This window comes from Microdochium trichocladiopsis, assembly GCF_020744255.1.
Source record: "Microdochium trichocladiopsis strain MPI-CAGE-CH-0230 chromosome Unknown B0I36scaffold_2, whole genome shotgun sequence".
NCBI classification, from domain to species: domain Eukaryota; kingdom Fungi; phylum Ascomycota; class Sordariomycetes; order Xylariales; family Microdochiaceae; genus Microdochium; species Microdochium trichocladiopsis.
The window spans coordinates 1,186,994-1,206,233 of NW_025763545.1; the positions used below are offsets into that span (position 1 = coordinate 1,186,994).

At 56.9% G+C, this 19,240-nt stretch overlaps 4 protein-coding genes across 4 annotated transcripts; 1 reads left to right on the forward strand and 3 right to left on the reverse strand.

Annotated features, from left to right (window-relative positions):
• Positions 1-763: 763 nt before the first annotated feature.
• Positions 764-2,128, reverse strand: B0I36DRAFT_371929 (uncharacterized protein; the record flags this gene model as incomplete). The annotated part of the gene is made up of 2 exons (XM_046160065.1): positions 764-1,064; positions 1,185-2,128. 2 exons carry the CDS (start codon positions 2,126-2,128, stop codon positions 764-766), a joined length of 1,245 nt encoding a protein of 414 aa, XP_046016535.1.
• Positions 2,129-2,529: 401 nt separating this feature from the next.
• B0I36DRAFT_314001 (Intradiol ring-cleavage dioxygenase) lies at positions 2,530-3,637 on the reverse strand. The gene has a single exon (XM_046152696.1). The coding sequence runs from the start codon at positions 3,573-3,575 to the stop codon at positions 2,931-2,933; it is 645 nt and encodes a 214-aa protein (XP_046016536.1). The 5' UTR covers positions 3,576-3,637; the 3' UTR covers positions 2,530-2,930.
• A 2,103-nt stretch (positions 3,638-5,740) lies between these two features.
• On the reverse strand, positions 5,741-10,797 carry B0I36DRAFT_65816 (uncharacterized protein). Its single transcript, XM_046163170.1, has 4 exons — positions 10,253-10,797; positions 9,767-10,172; positions 9,415-9,697; positions 5,741-9,355 (listed from the first exon to the last, which is right to left on the reverse strand). The coding sequence occupies exons 1-4, from the start codon at positions 10,505-10,507 to the stop codon at positions 5,938-5,940; spliced, it is 4,362 nt and encodes a 1,453-aa protein (XP_046016537.1). The 5' UTR covers positions 10,508-10,797; the 3' UTR covers positions 5,741-5,937.
• A 3,674-nt stretch (positions 10,798-14,471) lies between these two features.
• B0I36DRAFT_237825 (putative meiotic regulator-interacting protein) lies at positions 14,472-18,881 on the forward strand (the record flags this gene model as incomplete). The annotated part of the gene is made up of 3 exons (XM_046149560.1): positions 14,472-14,807; positions 14,978-18,588; positions 18,656-18,881. The coding sequence occupies 3 exons, from the start codon at positions 14,472-14,474 to the stop codon at positions 18,879-18,881; spliced, it is 4,173 nt and encodes a 1,390-aa protein (XP_046016538.1).
• Between the last annotated feature and the right edge of the window lie 359 nt (positions 18,882-19,240).

The window sequence follows — 19,240 nt, forward strand, 5'->3', positions numbered from 1 at the left end:
AACATGCTCGAGAGAGAAGGGGGTCGGTGCACTATCCGTTCCTTGCATGTAAAGGTCGCCTCGGCTCGCTTTAGTCTGGCTCTGCGCTTGTGTTCAGTAGTGTCAGCATTGGGCGGGGTTCCTCTCTGTGCCACACTTGCGAAGCTATGGTAGGAGGGGTGCTGCGGAGAAATGTTGGGGTTCAGCCAGCTCGCTCGATTGCTAGCTTGCATGAAATCGTGTTGTACGACTGTTTAATTAAAACAAAGCACTTTCTAGACCTATCCGGTGGAGGTAACAATTGAGTTTCTTTGTGAGCTTGCAGGAATCATTGACTGAATACTTGGGGCTGTTCAGTCTGTGGTATTATTTTCGCGATGCGTGCACGGAGGGCAGGATAAAGATATTTGTTTCCCCTTAGTGGTCTGTATCTTCTGGTGGTCCAGAGGGACAGTGATTATATGCTTCAGTGGAGTCTCATGGTCACAACCTTGATTGGCATGGTTGCCCAGATCTGATAGTTCGCAGGGAATATGAATCGTGTTGTCCAGTCAGAATTGTCAATCGTCATGCCCAATGGGCGTAGAGATCGGACAGCCAGTCGGTAACGCTAGGATAGGAGTACCAATCTCCACAGGGAAAGCATTGTACGTCAATCAAGACGCTATTCAATTTCCAAGCCACAGGCCTACATATGGGGCAACATGCAAAATGTGAAGGCTTCTGACGAAAATATCCATGTACTTAGACCGCCTGCAGGTGAGATCGTCCCCCGCATCCGCATCTATACCTCGCGATGTGTGAACTTGAACATCTCATTGGACGGCACAGACGACTCGTCCGCAAGCTTCCTGGCAGTGTCGATGCCGGCGCCAGGCACCCTGTACTCAATTTTCTTGGCCGAGTCCGTCGCGCCTGCCACTGGGTATGGGAAGGGCAGGTAATCCGGCATGAGGCCGAGCTGGAAGAGCACAGTGAGCTGGTCCCACGAGATGTGCTCGTGGAACAGCCGGTCGCCGCGGATGTTGACGACGGCGGTGAAGGGGATCCTGAGATCCTTGCCTGTCGGGGGGACGCCAGGGAGCCTGTGCAGGTAATCAGTCAGTTCTCTTGTCACCAGAGTGCATGATGATGACGAAGCAACACCATCAATAATGTCATTTGAAGGTTTACAAGAGAGAAAAAAAGAAGTCGAGGCCACTCACAACCAGTCGATTATCCTGTCGTGCTTGCAGCAAAACAAGAACTCGTCGACAATGCGATCGACTCCGACGGTGCGGGAGATGAGATCCAGACCAGTACCGTCCGGGTTGCTGTGGATGAAGTGGTCTCTGTAGAACACGGACAGCTTCGCGCGGCCGACGCCGCCAGTCATGGTGGGGATGTGGTTGACGTATGGCTCCTGGACCATGGTGGCCATGGTGTCCTCGACGTTGCGCGTGTCGAACTCGAAGGCCGTGTGCTCGTCCCAGATGGCCTCAAGGTCAAACCACGGGCCGTCGAGGTGCTTCTTGATGAAGGCGACGGAGCGGCTGTGCGAGACGGCTGCAGCCGAGGCGACGAAGTGGGCGTGGCCCGGGAGCACGAACCCGGTCGACTGGACATTGCCGTAGCGGTGAACTGTCTCGTTCTCGACGGCTGGGGCCTTGGCTGCGGCCAGCGGGTTTGCCGTCTCTGCCAAGTGATAGAGCCGGGGCTTGCGGCAGGCGGTGTTCAGGGCTCCAAAGGAGACGACGGCAGCGATCTCGCCGTTGCCGTCAATGGCCGAGCTTATGGAGGGGAAGGCGGCAGGCGTGTAGACGATGACGGCGTAGCGCGACTTGGAAGTGCACTTGTCGTGCATGGTGAGCGCCTCTGTCGCGACGCGCAGGTCATCGCGCAGGCGGATTGCGTCGTCGTCGCTCGAGCCGGACGCGGACAGCCGCAGCTCGGCGACGACGTAGCCCTCCTCTGCCCATTTCTGGAGGGGCTGAGGGTCGAGGGTCTCGTGGGGCTGGGCGTCACCGTTGGTGGCAGTCTGGGAAGTGGCAGAGTCTGTGACGATGACGATGCCGGGTCCGTGGCCACGGTGCGTGAGCGGCGCATGGATGGTGAGGGTGGGAGACAGCCGTTCGGGCTTGGCGGTTGGGAATGTGTCGTGTGAGACCATTTTGTCTCTACTTGGGGACCTTGGTGGTGACCCGAGTCTTGTCTCGTGAGGAGCGTGGGCAAAAACGGACGGAGGTGTTTCTGAGAGGGGTCTACTGGTGAGAGGTTATGCTGTTACGGTAATGCTCGCTGGCCGGGCGCGGGGCGATGGATGGGAGATATGGTTCTTCGTCTTGACTTGCATGGGCTCACTCTGGACTGATCGGGGTCGAGCAGGAGTCCGGGTTTGGGGTAAGGCAGCGGGGGGAAGGTGTTATCAGCATGTCCCTCCCCCCGGGGCCGAAGCCCGGAAGCGGACCGGCCGTTCAGGGTCTCGCTGCTGGTGGGGCGGGTGGCGTGTCGTCCAACGCTGGCACCCACTTCCGAGCCGGCACTCGAAACACACGGCAAAAGTATAACTAAGTAGGTAGGCATTGTACTTTTATGTGTGATGAGCGGGGTTCATGCGGGGGAGTGAGATCGTGCAGTAGCGTACTCACGCAAGGCACACGATCTGGATCGTACTACAGCCGTCTATCAAAGGGAGCACTAACTGGCCAAGAGCTCCACGTGCCAGAGGTTGGCTGCGGGCATGAAGCAGACGGGTCAAGGTTGCCTAGGAGTAGAAGCTGAGTACTTAGTGTACCTTAGGTACGTACGTGATGTAATGGCAGTTGCGCATGGCATGCCCATCTGCCATCTGGACATGTCCGTGCGACCCTATTCTCTCCTACGTATATCCATACCACGACATTCCACGTCAAATGCTACCATGTCAGCGAAACCGGACCATCCCAGACGGAAATCCAGTTCTTGTACTGCTACTATAGCCGCCAGCCGAGAAGAAACGGCGTCGCCACCGCGCGCAACGCCCCGCCGGTCGGCGTGGTCGTCACAATGGTGCTGCCCTGCGTGCTGCTGCTACTGCCGCTGCCCGGCGACCCTGACGTCGAGAGGGCGGGCGTCGCGGTCGCGGCCACCGCCAGGCTGTCGCTCTGGTCCGCCCGCATGTCGACGCCGACCGTGATCCACGCCAGGATGCCGTAGCCCACGCCGTCGCCCAGCAGCACGTAGTCCATAAAGATGTCGTTTTCGTCCGTCGCCGCCGCCACCGCGATCCCGTCCCGGTCGTTGCGCACCCGCGGCTTGTCGTTGCCCGCGTACGGCTGCACCGCCTCGACCAGCTCGATGAGCCGCTCGTCAAAGTAGAACTGCCCAATGTGCGTCGGCACGCCGCCCTCGTACTGCTGGCTCGCGTCCAGCACGCGCGGGTCCCGCGTTGCCATCACGTGGATGTGGTTCGTCCGCCCGGCGTAGTGGCCCGGGAACACGGTGTCGAAGCTCGCGACGCCTTCCCGGTCGCTCATCTGCACGCCCCGGAGCCAGGTGGTGCCCTCGCCGGCCTGCCCGGGCGCGTCGACGCCCGAGTAGACGCCCGTCGAGTTGCACTGCCAGAGGTCGATGGCCATCTCGGGCACCGCCGAGCAGTCCGAGACGTCGACAAACTCGACCTCGACGTGCAGCGGCACACCTCGCTGGCCCTCGGTGATGTCCTGCCGGATGAGCTCGCCGGCGACAAAGTACGGCCCAATCGTCTGCTCGGAGACAAGGGCGCAGCTCGCATTCCCGCCAAACAGCTCGGAATACGGCGTGTCCAGGTTGAATCCGGAATCCGTCTGATCGTGCGAGACGGACATCCAGTGCTCAATGGCGTCCCGGTCTCGCTTGTACTTGGCAGGTTGGATGTTGGCTGGTCGGAAAGGACACGACACGTATCTCGAGTCAGCCACAAATTGCATTGCAAGCCTCAAAACACCTGGCATGACGTGACGGCCCAGCAGTTTTTACTCACTCGACTGTATCCCCCTCTTTCTACGCAGAGCATGAGCCATCTCCACCCGGCGAGCCGCTGCTCTCTGCTGCCTGGCCACAAAACTCGGCGAAGTCGCACATGTCTTCAGTGCCCGCCCGAGCCGCAAGTTTGCTTCGGCGTGCATCTCCAGCTCCCGCTTGACCTCCTCGGGTGTCTGGTGCTCGCCCGGGTGGGCAGAGGCCACGGGCCACCCACTCAGCATGAGAGCTGCCAGCGCCACTGCTGGGACGAGCCCGTCGCGGTCGAATAATCGGACCATGGCTGCTGTTGTGACCGCAGTGCGAAATGACTAGGGGAACACGGACGGACGTCGGGCTCGAGGAGAAGTAGTAGCAGTAGTCGAAATAATGCGTGTCCACAAAAACGTGAGGAGAGGTTTGGCGAAGGCGATCCTCAGAAAGAGATTGACCGAAGATAACACAATCCTCAGTCGAGGACAATACTGGCACTTAGAAGAAAGGAAGATTCATGTCGCAGGCGGAGGTCCAGCTTCTACAGGAATGCGGCGCCTGCCACGACCACGACCCCAAGCCAAGCCAAGCCGGCCGTCTTTGCCATCGTTGTCCTATCACACCGGGATTGCGATCCACAGACCGACCACCGGCCTGCGCATTTGTTGACATGGCTTTCCAACATATGGCAGGGCAGGGGTGCACTGACTAGCGAGGACACACGTACTGTAGCATCTGGGGAGGAACCTGCTGACGACTGCCCGCCTGGGCATTGGCCTGTGAACCGTGAGCTCTCCCTGCCTGACCAGTACAAGTGGGGAGGCTGTGAGCACCACGCTCTCGGCGCAGGTCTTGGCTAAACGGGGCGCAGGCGGAAGAACACGAGGTCTGGTTCGCATGCCTTTGCCTTCGCTGGCCTTGGGGAAGGGGGACACGCAAGCTCGCGTTCAACTCCAACCCTAGCCATGTCTTGGCGAGCTGATCTTTTAGTGTTTTCGGGCACGGGCTCAGAGCAAAAGGAGTCCACCCCCGTGGTGGTGGCGAGATGCTGTCTCTCCTGCATGTATTTTCTTTTACTTTGGGCATGAAACAAGGTTGTCGTTGAGCACAAGTAATACCTGCTACCACGGCATTTCCCCACACGCAGTAATTACACTTTATCAGCCAAACATCTGAGCTAGAGACAAACCACATCCCCTCTCCACGGTGTTGCCTGAACTCCTGTTGGCTTCCTCGCAGACACTCCGGAATTGTGAACACCCCAAAAGGCTGCCAATGACGTCAAACGAACCACTAAGGGGGCTAGCCCGAGCCGAGCAACTGCCATCGTAGGCGGCGCGCATTGCGGGGGTGGGGAGGCAGCGAGCTCAGGACGAGCGCTTCATCCGCACATACACACACGCCCACGCGACCGCGTCCACCCGTCCCGCAAACCTGGAATCCATGCGCAACCACTTCAAAAGTGACATGCTGCAGTCGGCGTGCCCGGTGCTTCTCGTGCTGGATAAGTCTTCGGAGAGGCGAAGAGGGGACAGGCACCGGCACAAGAACACACAGCAAAGAATGCACCTTGTTTACTCAGACACTTTTACGAGCTGTCATTGTGAATTTTGAATAGAGCAATCGTGTAGAACCCTGGTGTCTGCTGTACAATCGTAAAGTGAGAAGCACGAGAAATAAGTGAAGATGAAGAAAATAAGATAAGAAAAAAGACGCCAGACATCATAGGAAGTCGAGCCCGGGAATTTTGCGACCAGCATCCAACACTACATGAGAACCGCAGCCCTCGAAATTGGAAGGCGGAGAACAGAATAGAACAGATGATCCGGGTAAAGTGACAGTGGCCACCGCATACAAGAACAAAAAAACATTGGTGTTGAAAATGAGTAGACTATACAGAACGGCCAAGAAGCTTGCGCCTGAGGGTGTCCAGATTTCGTTGCGGTCGTGAGCAGGATGCCGGCCAGCTTCATCATTATTGGTTCCAGCATCGCAGAACGACGACATCTACTGAGGCCCGCGAGTCTTGTTCTCCCGCTCCTCAGTGTCCAACCGCTTCCTCCAGTCAGCGAGGCTCTCGCTCAGCCCGGCGCCATTGCCATCATCTTCCTTCTTGGGGGATGGTCCTTCAAAGTCGAAAGTGTTCGAGAGGCGGTAGTTTTTGTTTGTCGTTTCCCAGTGTGACCGGAGCATGTCCAGTTCGTTCGCCAAGCTGTCAAGGGCCGCACTGTTCCGCGCATCACCGACGCCGCCATACATGCTTCCCGCATCAGAACTTTCTTGTCGGGTATGGCTCATGCCGTTTGTGGATGTGGGAAGAGCCGATCGATCTTGATCGCCGCTGATCCGGCTCCTTCGGCGGTAGTTGTCCACCGAGTTCTCGACCTGATCCAGCAGGAGGCTGACTTTCTGCTCGGCGTCCTGTGCACGCCTTTCCAGCAAGCTGACCTCTTCTTGCATCTGCTGCAGGGCTTGCTCCTTTGACGCGAGTTTGGTAGCGGCCTCGGCCGATGTCTTCTTCGCAGTGTCGCGCTCCGTCTTAGTAGTCGCCAACTCAGCCTTGATGGCGGCCAGTTGCCTCTCGAAATGCTCAGAAGTCGATCTGACCTGGCCCTCGAGCGTGTCGATTCTCTCCATGAGAGCAGCGCGCTCCTCCTCCCAGTCTGAGGGCGCAGCACCACCACTCGAAGCAGCAGCCGCGACTCGATCCTCTAGCTCAATGTTCTCGTTCTTGAGACGAGCATTGTCGGATTTGTATTTGGCGAGCTCCTCCTTCATGCGTTTCAGCATCTTCTCAGTTCCCTTGACATAATGAACCGCAGACTGGTAATCGTTCTCGAGCTGTGCCACCCTCTCACGATAAGCACCTTCCATCTCCTGCGCTTGACCGGCGAATAACTGTTTGGTCTCTTCGTGAGCTGCCACAGCTTGCGCTAGCTGCCTTTCGAGTTCTCCGGTTCGGGCAGGATCGGGTGAGTCTGTGCTGGAGGGGCCGCCGCGGCTTCGTGCCGTGTTGGTCGGGCTCACACCCCGTTCCGCGAGAATGTCCTTGAGAGTATTGTGCTGCACACTAATAGCGTTCGCCTCGAGTTGCTGGCTCGACAACTGGTGCTTGAGATCGGAGTTCATTGCCTGAAGAGACTGTGTGTCTCTCAGCGCAGACTGTAGCTGCCGTCGGATGGTAACACCTTCTCTGCTGGACTGCTCCTGGTAGGCTTCAAGTCCAGCAATTCTCTCCTCGGCACGGCGCAATTTCTCGCCAGCGTCGTCAGCCTCTTGCTGCAACCTCTTGACAAGACTGTTAGCCGTTGCGACCTGTCCCTGCAAGACAGATAAGCGCTCGGCATCGGCCTTGCTGGCCTTGCTGCCCTCTCTTGTAAGCTTGTCGAGACCGGCGGCCACGACTTGGCGGTGTGACTTGGCCTCTGCCGCGTGCCGCTCCGCGATCTCTTCCGCATCCCGGAGGCGCTGGCTTACTGCCACGAGCTCGGCTGTGCGCGTCTCGTGTTCCGCTTTGATCTTCGTGAGCTTAGACTCGACCTTCTCTCTCTGTGCACGTTCCTCATCAAGCTTTCGTTCAAGGTGACTTCTCAAATCGGCCGAAGTAGCCACTGCTTCACGCAATGACTCGAGCGTCTCGTTTGTGTCTTTGCTGCCCCCGGCAGCCTCGTTGTACCGTGATTGGTAGTCGTCTTTCTCGACACGCAGCAGCTGCAGAGCAGCAGTGGCGTCAGCGCTCGCTATGGAGTGCTCCCTGGCTTCCCGTTGTGCAGCATGCAGCTCAGCTTTCAAGGATTCCACCTGGAGGGACGTCTGCTGCTTATACTGTTCAAGGTCAGCGAGGCGTCTTTGAGTCGCCATGGAAGTGTCATCGGCAAGCTGGCGGGCGCGCCTCTCGGCATCCAGCTCGGCGACACGACGCTCTAGTTCCGCCTGAAGATCCCTTTGGAGATTGATGCTTGCGGCGAGTTTGCGATTCAACTCGTTTGACCGCTCCCGGTGATCATTCGTGTCGGGCACACTTCGCGCTTGCTCGCCTACCACACCTCCAGCCTGGGACGCCATCTTAGCCTTGGCGTATGCAGCTTCCCGAATAGCGGCGTCGCGCTGTTTCTCGGCATCTGCAATCTTCTTGGCCGCGAGAACAGCTTGTTTGTCCACAGAAGCCTGCACATTGGCCAGTTCCTGTCTCATAGCCAGCAAGGCTTCAATAAGTGGCTTGTCCTCATCGTCAAAAGTCTCCGTGCTGCGGCTGTCAAGGACAGGGCTAAGAGTGGCGTTGGGAACATAGCCAGACTTGCGAGCTAGTTCGAGCTCGGAGGCATACCAGGCGATTCGATTGCGGGAGGAGTCAAGTTCTTTCAATAGCGCAACGGTCTGCGAGTTGCGGTTTGATCCTTTCCGAGACAGCGGATTGCTCGTTTGCCGCGTAGGAGGTGGCGGAGAGGCAGGCCTTGCGACGACGTTTTTCAGACTAGGTTCTGTGCTGCTGTCAACGGAGCCATGGCCACGCGTAGTTCTGGTTGGTTTTGATTTGACCGTGTCCTCAATGACTGCACTCTCAGCTTTAGCCACAGGCGCAGCACGTGTTTGTTGTTGAACAGGTGTGCCGCGTCCCGTGCCCATAGGGCTTTCCGTTCTTGTGATAGGCGAGTGGTGGCTGGATCCAGCTGGAGAACCAGTACCTGATCTTTCGCGCTCGATGCGATCAATTGACGCATTCCGAGGTCGGGCAGCAGGATCCGTGTTTACCATAGGGCGCGGGGGCTGCCCTTGTGGCGGAGGCCCTGACGGTGTCGAGGTGCCTGCGTTTCTGGGCAGTTTTGCAATGCCATTACTAACAGGCGGCGGAGCATGGCTGTCGACACCATTAGGCCTGGTCATTGCGCTTGTCGGGCTGCCTGGCCCGCCAGCTATTCTCTTTGGGTCAGGGCCATTCGATCCATCGCGCGAAGGTCCTCGAACTGCCTGCTCGCCGCTGGGCCGCCGTCCCTGCTGCAGCTTTTGCGTGCTGGATTGGATCTGGGCATCGTTGGGGTAGCGGATCTTTGTGGTGTCGAGGAGATAGGTAATCGACAGATCGTTGACCTGGCTCGTAGCGGAGCTGGGCTCACCACCGACAACTACGATAGTTTTCGCAACAGCCGTCATGCTGTGTCCAGACCTTGGAGAGGGCGAAGGTCCCATATTTTGGAAAGTGTACCAACGTCGCGATGTGATTCGGAAGGCAGCCAGGTCGCCGAGGTCGGTGCCGTCCTCTGTGCGGCCACCGAAAACGTACATGACATCGTCGACAAGCGCGGCGGCATGTCCCTCCCTAGGGACAGGAATGTAGCCGATACAATCCAGCTGTGCCCATTTGTTGATCGCCGGGTCGTAGCACCAAACGTCATTGAACCATTGAAAACCGTTTGTGCCGCCAAAACTGGAGCGGTCAGTGCCCGTCGGGGGATCTCAATGGCCACGGGTGTCTTATTTACTTACAGATACAGTTTGTCGTCATAGGTGACCATTGAATGGTTCGTCCGCGCAGGGGGCGCTGCGAGATGGGCCGGGTTCGAAACCTCCGTGTTCTCGATGAGGACTTCCCAGCGGTTGTTGGGCATTTGCAATTGGTTGAGATCGAAAGCGCATAGATCATTCATGAAGTAGCCTTCCACCTGACCTCCGAAGATGTATATTTTCGAGCCGACAATGTTGAGCGAGTGTCCGTAACGTCCGGAAGGCCGCGGGCCGGCAGGGAGGGCTCTGGACCACTGTCTCGTTGCTGTGAATCTGTGTTAGCACGATGGCAATGCACGCGCAGATGGTCGCACAGATCAGGAAGACCACTTACAGGTGTTCAGCAGGTAAAGTGTTTCATCGAGAATATCGGTCTCCTCAATCTTGGTGTCACCACCATAGACGATGAATGCATTTCCCACAAGCAGCGATGCATGTCCTACGCGAGGACCAGGCCCCTCTGCTGTTGTAGCCAGCGGAAAGCATGACATGCTACCGCCAGCCTCAATCATCCAGAGGTCACCTTTGACTGTTGAGCTGTTCACTAGTCCACCCATGATGTAAATATCTCCTTCCTTGGAAGCAACAGAATTGACTGCTGCGCCATATCGGGGGAAAGGACTAGGTATGGACGAGGTAAAAGTCAACCGCCGCTGTGACCACGGGTACAGGCTGGCATTGGCACTCGGTGCCGCTGTCGTCGTCGTCGGCGCGGGGTTTGCGGTCGGACCGTTACGAAACTGTTCCCTCAGGGTTAGATATAAAAGCTCACGCGGCATGACCGATAGCGTGAATAAGCCTCGGCGAAAGATGCTCTTACCGGCAAGTCGCTGACTGGTTGCTGCTGGGGCTGCTTGGCAAGAGGCTGTGATTGTTGGTCGGCGGCAGCGGCAGCGGCACGGCGCGCAGCGAACTTTTCTGGATCTGTGCCCGGGCTGCCCTCATCGAAGGAGTTCAGGCTGCCTGTTGGAGTTGAGCGCGACATCTTCTCGCCGCGGCTCCCTGAGCCGCCGCCACCGTCGCGGCTCTGTGTATTGCGGTCGGCATTCTTCTTGGACTTGAAGAGGAACGCCATGGCGAACTAGGCCGCCAGCGAGGCCTGAGTTCGGATGACAAGCAGGCGGGGGGATATTCGACTGTCTGACGCCAAGCGACAGCTGCGACCGAAGGAACAAGGCGGCCTCCTTGCGCTTTCGAGTAATATAGCCGTGTAGCAATGCTGCGTCGCGGCGAAGTAACGGTGAGCGGTTGTACGTCAGGATGCGCCGGCCGGCTTCTTCGTCGTCGAAATCGTGGATGAGGCCGAGATCAGCGGTGCGCTGCGATGTATAGTGGGCTGGGCGCAAAAGAAGAGTCGTGATTGTGGACGTGGCTACTCATGGAGTTGGTGGAGCCCGAGTCGGGTGCGCGGCCGACGACGGTAGAGCCAGCGGCCGGGATGACGCTGTGAGGCGCGTATGCAAGGGTGGTACGAGGTTGCGCGCGAAGTTGGGGACGACGGTAGGCCGCGGACGGACGATAGTGGGCGACTGGTGATGTTGACAGTAGCTGGGGCCGTGGAGGGAACGAAGGGCAGGCCAAAAAAAGGAGTGTTGCAATTGAGCGGGAAGATCTGGTGCTCAAAAGACGGGTCGAGGTGCTTGGCCCATCCAGATTCAGGGGAGCTGACGGTTGGGTGGCAGGAAAGAGGGCCACAATGTGTGGGTTGAAACGTTGTGCGCACCAAGGAGCCAGAGGCAGGCCAGGTCAAGTGCAAGCATGGACTGTCCCCCAATTGCCGACTGGTATGCTGCGGCAGTGCAATAGCGGAGGCCAGTCACCCGATTCAACGCGCCTGGCCACTTGCGATGGTGTATGGCGGCAACAGCAGATAGCCTGGAATGGGCGATTGGCGCGGGCAAGAAAGGAGGTCTCGTCGTGGCTGGCTGGCGGTGGCAGAGTGTGTCGAGGTGGTTGGGACCCGTGGACAGGTTGGGGGTCTCTGGTTTGACATCGGCAAACAAATTTCGACAGCTTCTTCCAGGCAGGGCAGGCACACCCACCTCCCACTCACTGATTTGGCTGGGGCAACGAAGTGATCGACCCTCCTACTGTGCTCGCCGACACGCGGTGCGCAATTTCACGATCATGGCCTGCGACTTGCACCAGCCTGTCCGGGCCATGCCAAAACCTTCCTCGTTGAGTTTCGCGGGGTAGGCACTAGGACCGGCTCACCTTGACGCCTCTCCGCCCGACCGGGAACCCCAAAACTGGCGTCGACCGTTTCTTTCGTCTCTGTCCCGCCAGGAGAGTGCATAGAGAGGGTCCTCCAATCCTCATGGCGTAGGCCACGTGCACACGACCATGACGACGTCCCCATCATGCCTCGTTCGGCACGGCGCCCGCTCGCGTAAGTCGTTCAACCCTTCCTCGCCCATCCCAACGATGACAGCCATGCCCCCCTGAGCAAGGATGTCGTGCTGTTGTTCCGAGGCCTGTGGTTCTTGTGCCCGCAGGCCGGTCCTGGACGGTTGACGGGTCGGCCAGGAACGCCTGCTTGGCGATGGCTCCACAGATGCAGGGGAACGCTCAGGGTGCATCCAAGGGTCAGTCAGGCCCGTTGCCTGCGTCGCCCACGGGCCGCAGGAACGGCTGAGTGCGCACTGCCCTGGCTGGTAAACAATCTTAATTAGCAACGGACCTCGTCGTCGTCGACCTTGACGTGTGCGAAGTCCTGGTACTTGCGTGCTCGGCCATGCGCCCATGTGGCATGAGCCGGGAACATGGGCTTCTCCATCGTCCCACATGCGCTCCCACGCTTGAAATGGAAACACGCGGAAGACCAAACCCTGAACAAGCAGGGATGCCGCAAATTACATCCAGCCTGATCTGATGCTGGTCTCCATCCGTCGAGTCCTGCCTGTCCCGACTTCAACGATCATGTCGATGAGTCGTGAGTCTTTGAAGGAAGTCTGTTGTGGACAGCTGTCGACATTTGCGGGCCCTCCGGTTCGTCTGCTCCTCTAGTCATCAAGGCTGGCCTGCCGTGGTTCTGGTCTCCCGTGTCACAGGGGTGATTATGCCTTTTAGCTTCACCTTCGTCTGACGAGGTCTTCAAGCATGTTGCTTGCAGCTTCAGCGCACGGGTCGGCCAACCCTACCGGCACTTAAGACGGGAACAACCCATTACTCGCCAGGACAGAATGTTTATATTGGCACATCACGGCCCGTCCTGCGGCGCGGTGTCGATCATGATCTCGTACTTGGCGAGAGGACGGGACGTACGTCTTGTTGTAAAAGTCAACCCAAATGAGAGTCTAACCGTCCTTTGCACCCATCCTCTGTTCCGACCATGAAAGTGCTCATCATAGATTAGCGCAATTCAACCCAGACCAAACCAAGCATTTCAGGCCCAAACTGACAACAAGCTCCACGATGGAGTTTTTGCCCTGAAGGACGTAGCATATACGACATCCGCGTAGCGTGTCATTGCCCCGGGTGCACATATTGCAGGCGCGAGCCCTTGGGACTCCCTCTTACGTGAGCTCTTTGCGCGCTTCGGACATCTCTTTCGTTGTCATGACGTGCCTGTTCCACGACTTTTATCCATCAACCAGGGCAGCAAGCCGTCGCGCTCCAGGGCGGAGTGGAGAGTGAGGCTGGTGGCTTCACGTGGCCGGGACGCTTGAGCCACTCTCCGAAACCCCTGCACAGAAGCGTCCATCTGAAACAGCCGGCTTACTTGCATGCCCCAGATAGCTGAGGACAAGAGGCTGGAAAGCGCACTTGGGCATTTCGCCTGCAAGCTGTTCCGAGAACAATGGCCACGGCACTGGAGAAGCACCTGGCACTCTGAAAGCCAACTACATAGTAAATGGCTTCCTCTTCTGTCGCCTCGCATTTTCCGGAGAGCTTTATGACGCAGACAAGGCGCCCTTGCAGCTTAGAAGCCCTGTAGCGGATCGGTTGCTTGGTATGGTTGGTTACCAGGGACATTTCGACATTGATAGCCCTTGGAAAACTGGAGAAGGTAGCCTGCAGAAGGAAGTGGTGTACTCCGTAGCTTGCGAATCACAGTCCAAATCTGAGATGGAGTTGGTAGCATACGAAGTTGTCTGGTCCTCAAGCTCGAGGTGTTTTTTGACAGATCCGCCGTCCTCATGCCAGGCATGTGAACCTGTCTCACGCAGGCTGGCAGGCAGGCCCGCTCTCGAGTGTTGAGCGCGACAGCTTATCGATTGAGCTCTGGCCCTGGGGGCTTCGTCACGCAGGCGCCTCAAGCTCGACGTGCTGCAAGCTACACCGTCGCTGCCCAGGTGTGGTCGAGGCTACCTAGCGCGCAAGCAGCAAGTCCGCCTAGGCCCGCTTGTCATGTCACCGTCAGGCGTGTCTGACCAGACGCACCTTCGCCATATGTCATCTATGGGACCGCGATAGTATCATCCGGTTCCTCCGTCACCACATCCCTTCAACGCCGCCCAACGAGGCCCAACAAGTTAGCCTGAGGCTGGTCATCGGGCGCCTGCCTGCATGCTGTGCGGTTCTGCAAACGACGGGCGCACACTGACGGCCGAGCTGCAACTCTCGGCGACACAACATCGAAACGACCACGGCCCGATCGCCACCGCTGCTGTTGCATCCGCCGCTGCCTACAACCTCTTGCCGTGGCATGGGCCCAAGTAGTGCCTCACACTACTGCACCAGTAGTAGTGCCGCAACGGATACGGGGCTCGCCTAAACCATCGCGGAGAGCCGACGGCACATCACCAGCAGGCAGCACGCACGCTCACAGTACGACGAGCATGACCACTTCAGTCGCGTCGCAGCCAAGCCAGCAACATCAGCGCGTACAGAAAAAATCAGCTACAGAGTCTGATACCACGGCGACTCACTCGCCCCAGAGTCAGCCTCCACCTACGACATCCCAACCACAATCTCGAGGCTCGGTCATTCCCGCGAACACGGGCAATGGTGCAGCTTCCGCAAATATGACTACCCGAGCTCCCGCCACGAATGGCGTGAGGAATTTCGGAGCCGGCTCAAACCGGACGTCTCAGTCTATGGTGTTCTCGCACAATAACGGCGCCAAATCCCGTAGTGACAGCAGTGCCAGTGCAGGTCCTGCCGCTGCCGACGATGCCGGAAATCAGTCTGAAGCCAGTATCAGTGCAGGCCTTGGCAAGAAGAAGCGGCTTGCCATCATTACATCCTATGACGACTCTGATCAAGATCCGCCGAGGCGTCCTTCCCGGGCGCCACTACTCCGATCGCAGAGCGAGCACATGGTGCGTCACGAGGAGCCAGAGTATACTGATGACGAAATTCACGAGTGGGGGGCACGACACGGTTTCGAGGACCACTACCAGTCCGAGGATATTATTTCACATTTAGCAAATGTGAGTACAGCGAGAAGCAGTCCTATTGTGTCGCGGCTTCTTACCCATCACACAATGTGCTGTGAGCCTGATGTGTATGGCTAAGCATCATTGGCTTCGGCTGTCGCAAAGAACTTTTGTGCCCTGTCCACACTTCAATTTCAAGCATCAGGTCATGCTAACACAACCAGAATTGGTACATGTATTTTACAGATAAACGACACGAGACGACGGGCCGGCCGAAATTGCCCAGCTACGAGATTGAAGATTGGCGCATGCGAGATCGCTTAAAGACAGTTTCTGCTGCGCTTGCAGTCTGCCTCAACATCGGTGTCGAACCTCCAGATCAACTCAAGACAAATCCAGGCGCAAAGCTCGAGGCATGGACTGATCCCTTCATTCCGCCGGCGACGAAAGCCCTCGAGACCATCGGCAAGAACCTGCAATCCCAGTACGAGAACATTTCGCTGCGAACGCGATACAAGCAATACCTCGACCCATCCGTCGAGGAGACGAAACGATTCTGCATATCTCTGCGGCGCAACGCGAAAGACGAGAGGGTTCTCTTCCACTACAACGGTCATGGCGTACCGAAACCCACGCAATCCGGCGAGATCTGGGTGTTCAACAAGAACTACACACAGTACATTCCGATTTCTCTGTACGATCTGCAGCATTGGCTTCAGAGCCCAGTCATATTTGTCTGGGACTGCTCAGAAGCCGGCAACATTCTGAGCAACTATCACCGATTTGTCAAAAAACACGAAGAGGAGGAAGAAGCAAACGCAGCTGCAGATCCCAACTATCAGAAAGTCAACTTTAGGTCATATCTGCATCTGGCAGCCTGTGGCGCAAAGGAGAACCTTCCCACGAACCCTCTGCTGCCAGCAGACTTGTTCACTGCTTGCCTGACTACGCCCATAGAAATGACTCTGTGGTTTTTCGTTTTGCAGAACCCCTTGCGCACGAATTTGACCCCCGAGAGGGCAAAGAAGCTTCCTGGCAGACTGCAAGAACGGAGAACCCCGCTAGGAGAGCTCAACTGGATCTTCACCGCGATTACGGATACTATTGCGTGGACATCATTGCCGAGGCCTTTGTTTCGCAAGTTCTTCCGACAAGACCTGATGGTGGCTGCGTTGTTCCGCAACTTCATCCTGGCGCAAAGGATCATGGTGGTATATGGCTGCCATCCACAATCATATCCGGCGCTTCCTGATACGCATCAACATCCCCTGTGGGAGAGCCTCGATCTGGCTGTCGACCTTGCCCTCTCCCAGCTTCCAATGCTGGAGAAGAAGGAGAGCGAGCATCTCGACTATGAATATCAGAGTTCGAGCTTCTTCACCGAGCAGCTAACTGCGTTCGAGATCTACCTTGCGCGAGGAGACGCCATGCTCAAGAAACCGCCGGAGCAGCTTCCAGTCGTGCTTCAGGTTCTTCTTAGTCAACAACACCGAGTTCGCGCGCTGATCCTGCTTGGCAGGTTTCTTGACTTGGGTCCTTGGGCTGTGGAATTGGCTCTGAGCATCGGCATCTTTCCCTACGTCCTAAAGCTACTGCAGTCCGCTGCTGCAGAGCTCAAGCCAGTGATGGTGTTCATCTGGACTCGCATATTGGCAGTCGACATTTCTTGTCAGCCAGACCTGATCAAGGACAGCGGCTACAATTACTTCTCGCAAATTCTCAAGCCATCCGAGGGCCTTCCAGTTGCCAACAGCGACGAGCACAAGGCCATGTGTGCCTTTGTGCTGGCGATGCTCTGCAAAGGATACAAACCTGGGCAGGTTGTGTGCAATCAAACCGACATCATGACGTACTGTCTGGCACATCTGAAGAATGAGGAGAACGTTCTGTTGAGACAATGGGCCTGTCTCTGCATCAGCCAGCTTTGGCATAACCTGCCAGAAGCGAAGTGGCGTGGCATCCGCGAGAACGCACCCCTGAAGCTCTCGAGCTTGGCCAAAGATCCATGCTGCGAGGTGCGCACCGCGCTTGTGCACGCGATGACAACCTTCCTGGGCATTCCAGACCTTACCGATGAGGTTGCCAGGATCGAAGAGTCGATTGCTTGGACCCTACTAGACATGACAAATGACGGCAGTCCTCTGGTGCGCAAGGAGATCCTTGTGTTCTTGTCGCACTTTGTTCTCCGCTACGAGAACAAGTTCCTTGTCACAGCCTTTGAGCAGCTGGTGGAAGAGAAGGAATACGCAAACTTCCCTCCCAAAGATGACGGGCAAGAGCAGAAGATGGGTCTGCACTATGTTCGTCCCGAGCACCGCAATGCCGACGGAACCATCAAAGCTTCTGCTCAAGGCCTTTCGCACAATACGGTTTTTGCAGCGTGCTGGAAGCACATACTGATTCTTACAGTCGACCCGCACCCAGAAGTGCAGCGCCATGCAACGGTGATCTTGGACTACGTGCACAATGTCTTGCTTACTTCGAGCACCGGCATACATGCTCGGGCATTGATGGAAGACATTGAGAGGCGTGCGAAACTCGCTCGCGCTCACCGGAAGCAGGCTTCCTTTTCCCGGAATGCCTTTGCCAACAATCCCAACGACATGAACGCTCCACAACCGTCTCCAGGCCTTTTGAAACGCACGGCAAGTTATCTATTCCCTCAGTTGTGGAACCAGGACGACAAAGGGGCCTCTGGAATGCCGCCACCATCGCCAACCGTGTCAAGAAATGCTTCACTCAGAGGAAGGCCCCCCACAGCTCCCCAGGAGCAGGCAGATCCTTCCAGCAACTCTACACAATACCACATCGTCGACGAACCAGTTTCTGGCGGTTTTGAGCCACGAGATCTCGACGAGGTACCCAGCCTTCCGCTCCCGAGTCTATTCTTAGACTGGTCGATCGAATATTTCCGTGAGCCACAAATGAAGCCGAGTGAGGCGGAAGAGCCTGGCAGTACGGAGTACAATGAGCGGCTGTGGAGACGGTCTCGAAATGAGAACATCCTGCGTGAGACTCAGCCGCAGAAGCAGTTCGCCGGCAGCCACAAGTGGAACAACCAGCTTTGCATCATGAACAATGGCGCACAACCGGCCAAGATGACATTCCACCAGTTTGAAGACCACCTAGCAGTGGCCGACGACGCAAACACAGTCTACGTATGGGACTGGAAGAAGCAGGGCAGGCTCAATCGCTTCAGCAATGGCAACCCTGAGGGTTCCAAGATCAGCGACATGAAGTTCATCAATGAGGATGACATCGCCTTCTTGATGACCGGCTCCTCAGATGGTGTGCTGAGAATCTATCGCGGCTATGAGTCGGAAAAGACCACCGAGCTCGCATCGGCTTGGCGGGCTCTGACACATATGATCCCCAGTAACGTCAACTCCGGGATGGTCTTCGACTGGCAGCAGGTCACCGGCAAAGTTCTGGTAGCTGGTGACGTCCGAGTCATCAGAGTATGGTCCGCCGCTTACGAGACCTGCATCATGGACATCCCCGCACGTTCAGGATCCTGCGTTACGTCCCTGACTTCGGATCAGATGACGGGTAACATTTTCGTCGCCGGGTTTGGAGACGGTGCTGTCCGGGTTTTCGACACACGCTTGAGACCCCAGGAATCTATGGTGAAGAAGTGGAAGGATGAATCCGATCGTCAGTGGATTCGAAACGTACATATGCAGCGCGGCGGTCAGCGCGAGCTGCTATCCGCAAGCCGGAATGGTAAAGTCAAGATTTGGGACATCCGAATGGACAACCCTCTGCGCACTATCCAGGCAACTCGAGAGGGCCTGCGCACGGCAAGCGTTCACGAGCACTTGCCCGTCTTCTCTGTGTAAGTACTCTCTGGTGCATTTTCTAAATCCAGGCAACGGAAATGGCTAACTTGGACTTTTTAACAGCGGAACCTCCAACCATGTCGTCAAGGTCTTCAATCTTGATGGCCACGAGCTCTCACGCATGGAGCCATACTCGAGCTTCTTGCAGCAGAACCGCGGTGGCGCAATTGCTGCCACGGCCTTCCACCCACACCGCATGATTCTCGGCTGCGCACCGCGCGGCGATCACCATATCAACCTCTTCACCTGCGCCTCGGAGAAGCCCGAAGCATTCCTAAACGCCCTGTAACTGTAGTGACACCAACACAACAACCATTACGGATGCGAACCATTACAGCTCCGATTAGTCTGCTTTTCCAGCCATCTTGGTGTCCTGTCCGGCGCGCGCAGCTCTTTGCTTTCTCTCCATGTGCTGTCGTCTCGTATCTCTCTGCTTCTTCAATACCTTTGCTCTTTTTTTCTTTTGGCCTGGTTCTCTTCTCCATGCCATGGGTCGGTCGCATTCTGGTACAAACGGGAGAGTAGGGAAGCACACAAATACACAAGGCACAGAGGTCTCTGCATTCTCGTCTATATGTATATACACTGACTAGTACAAATCATAATATCTACCCATTAGCGAAGAGACTGCTCGTGTGCCCTTTGTAG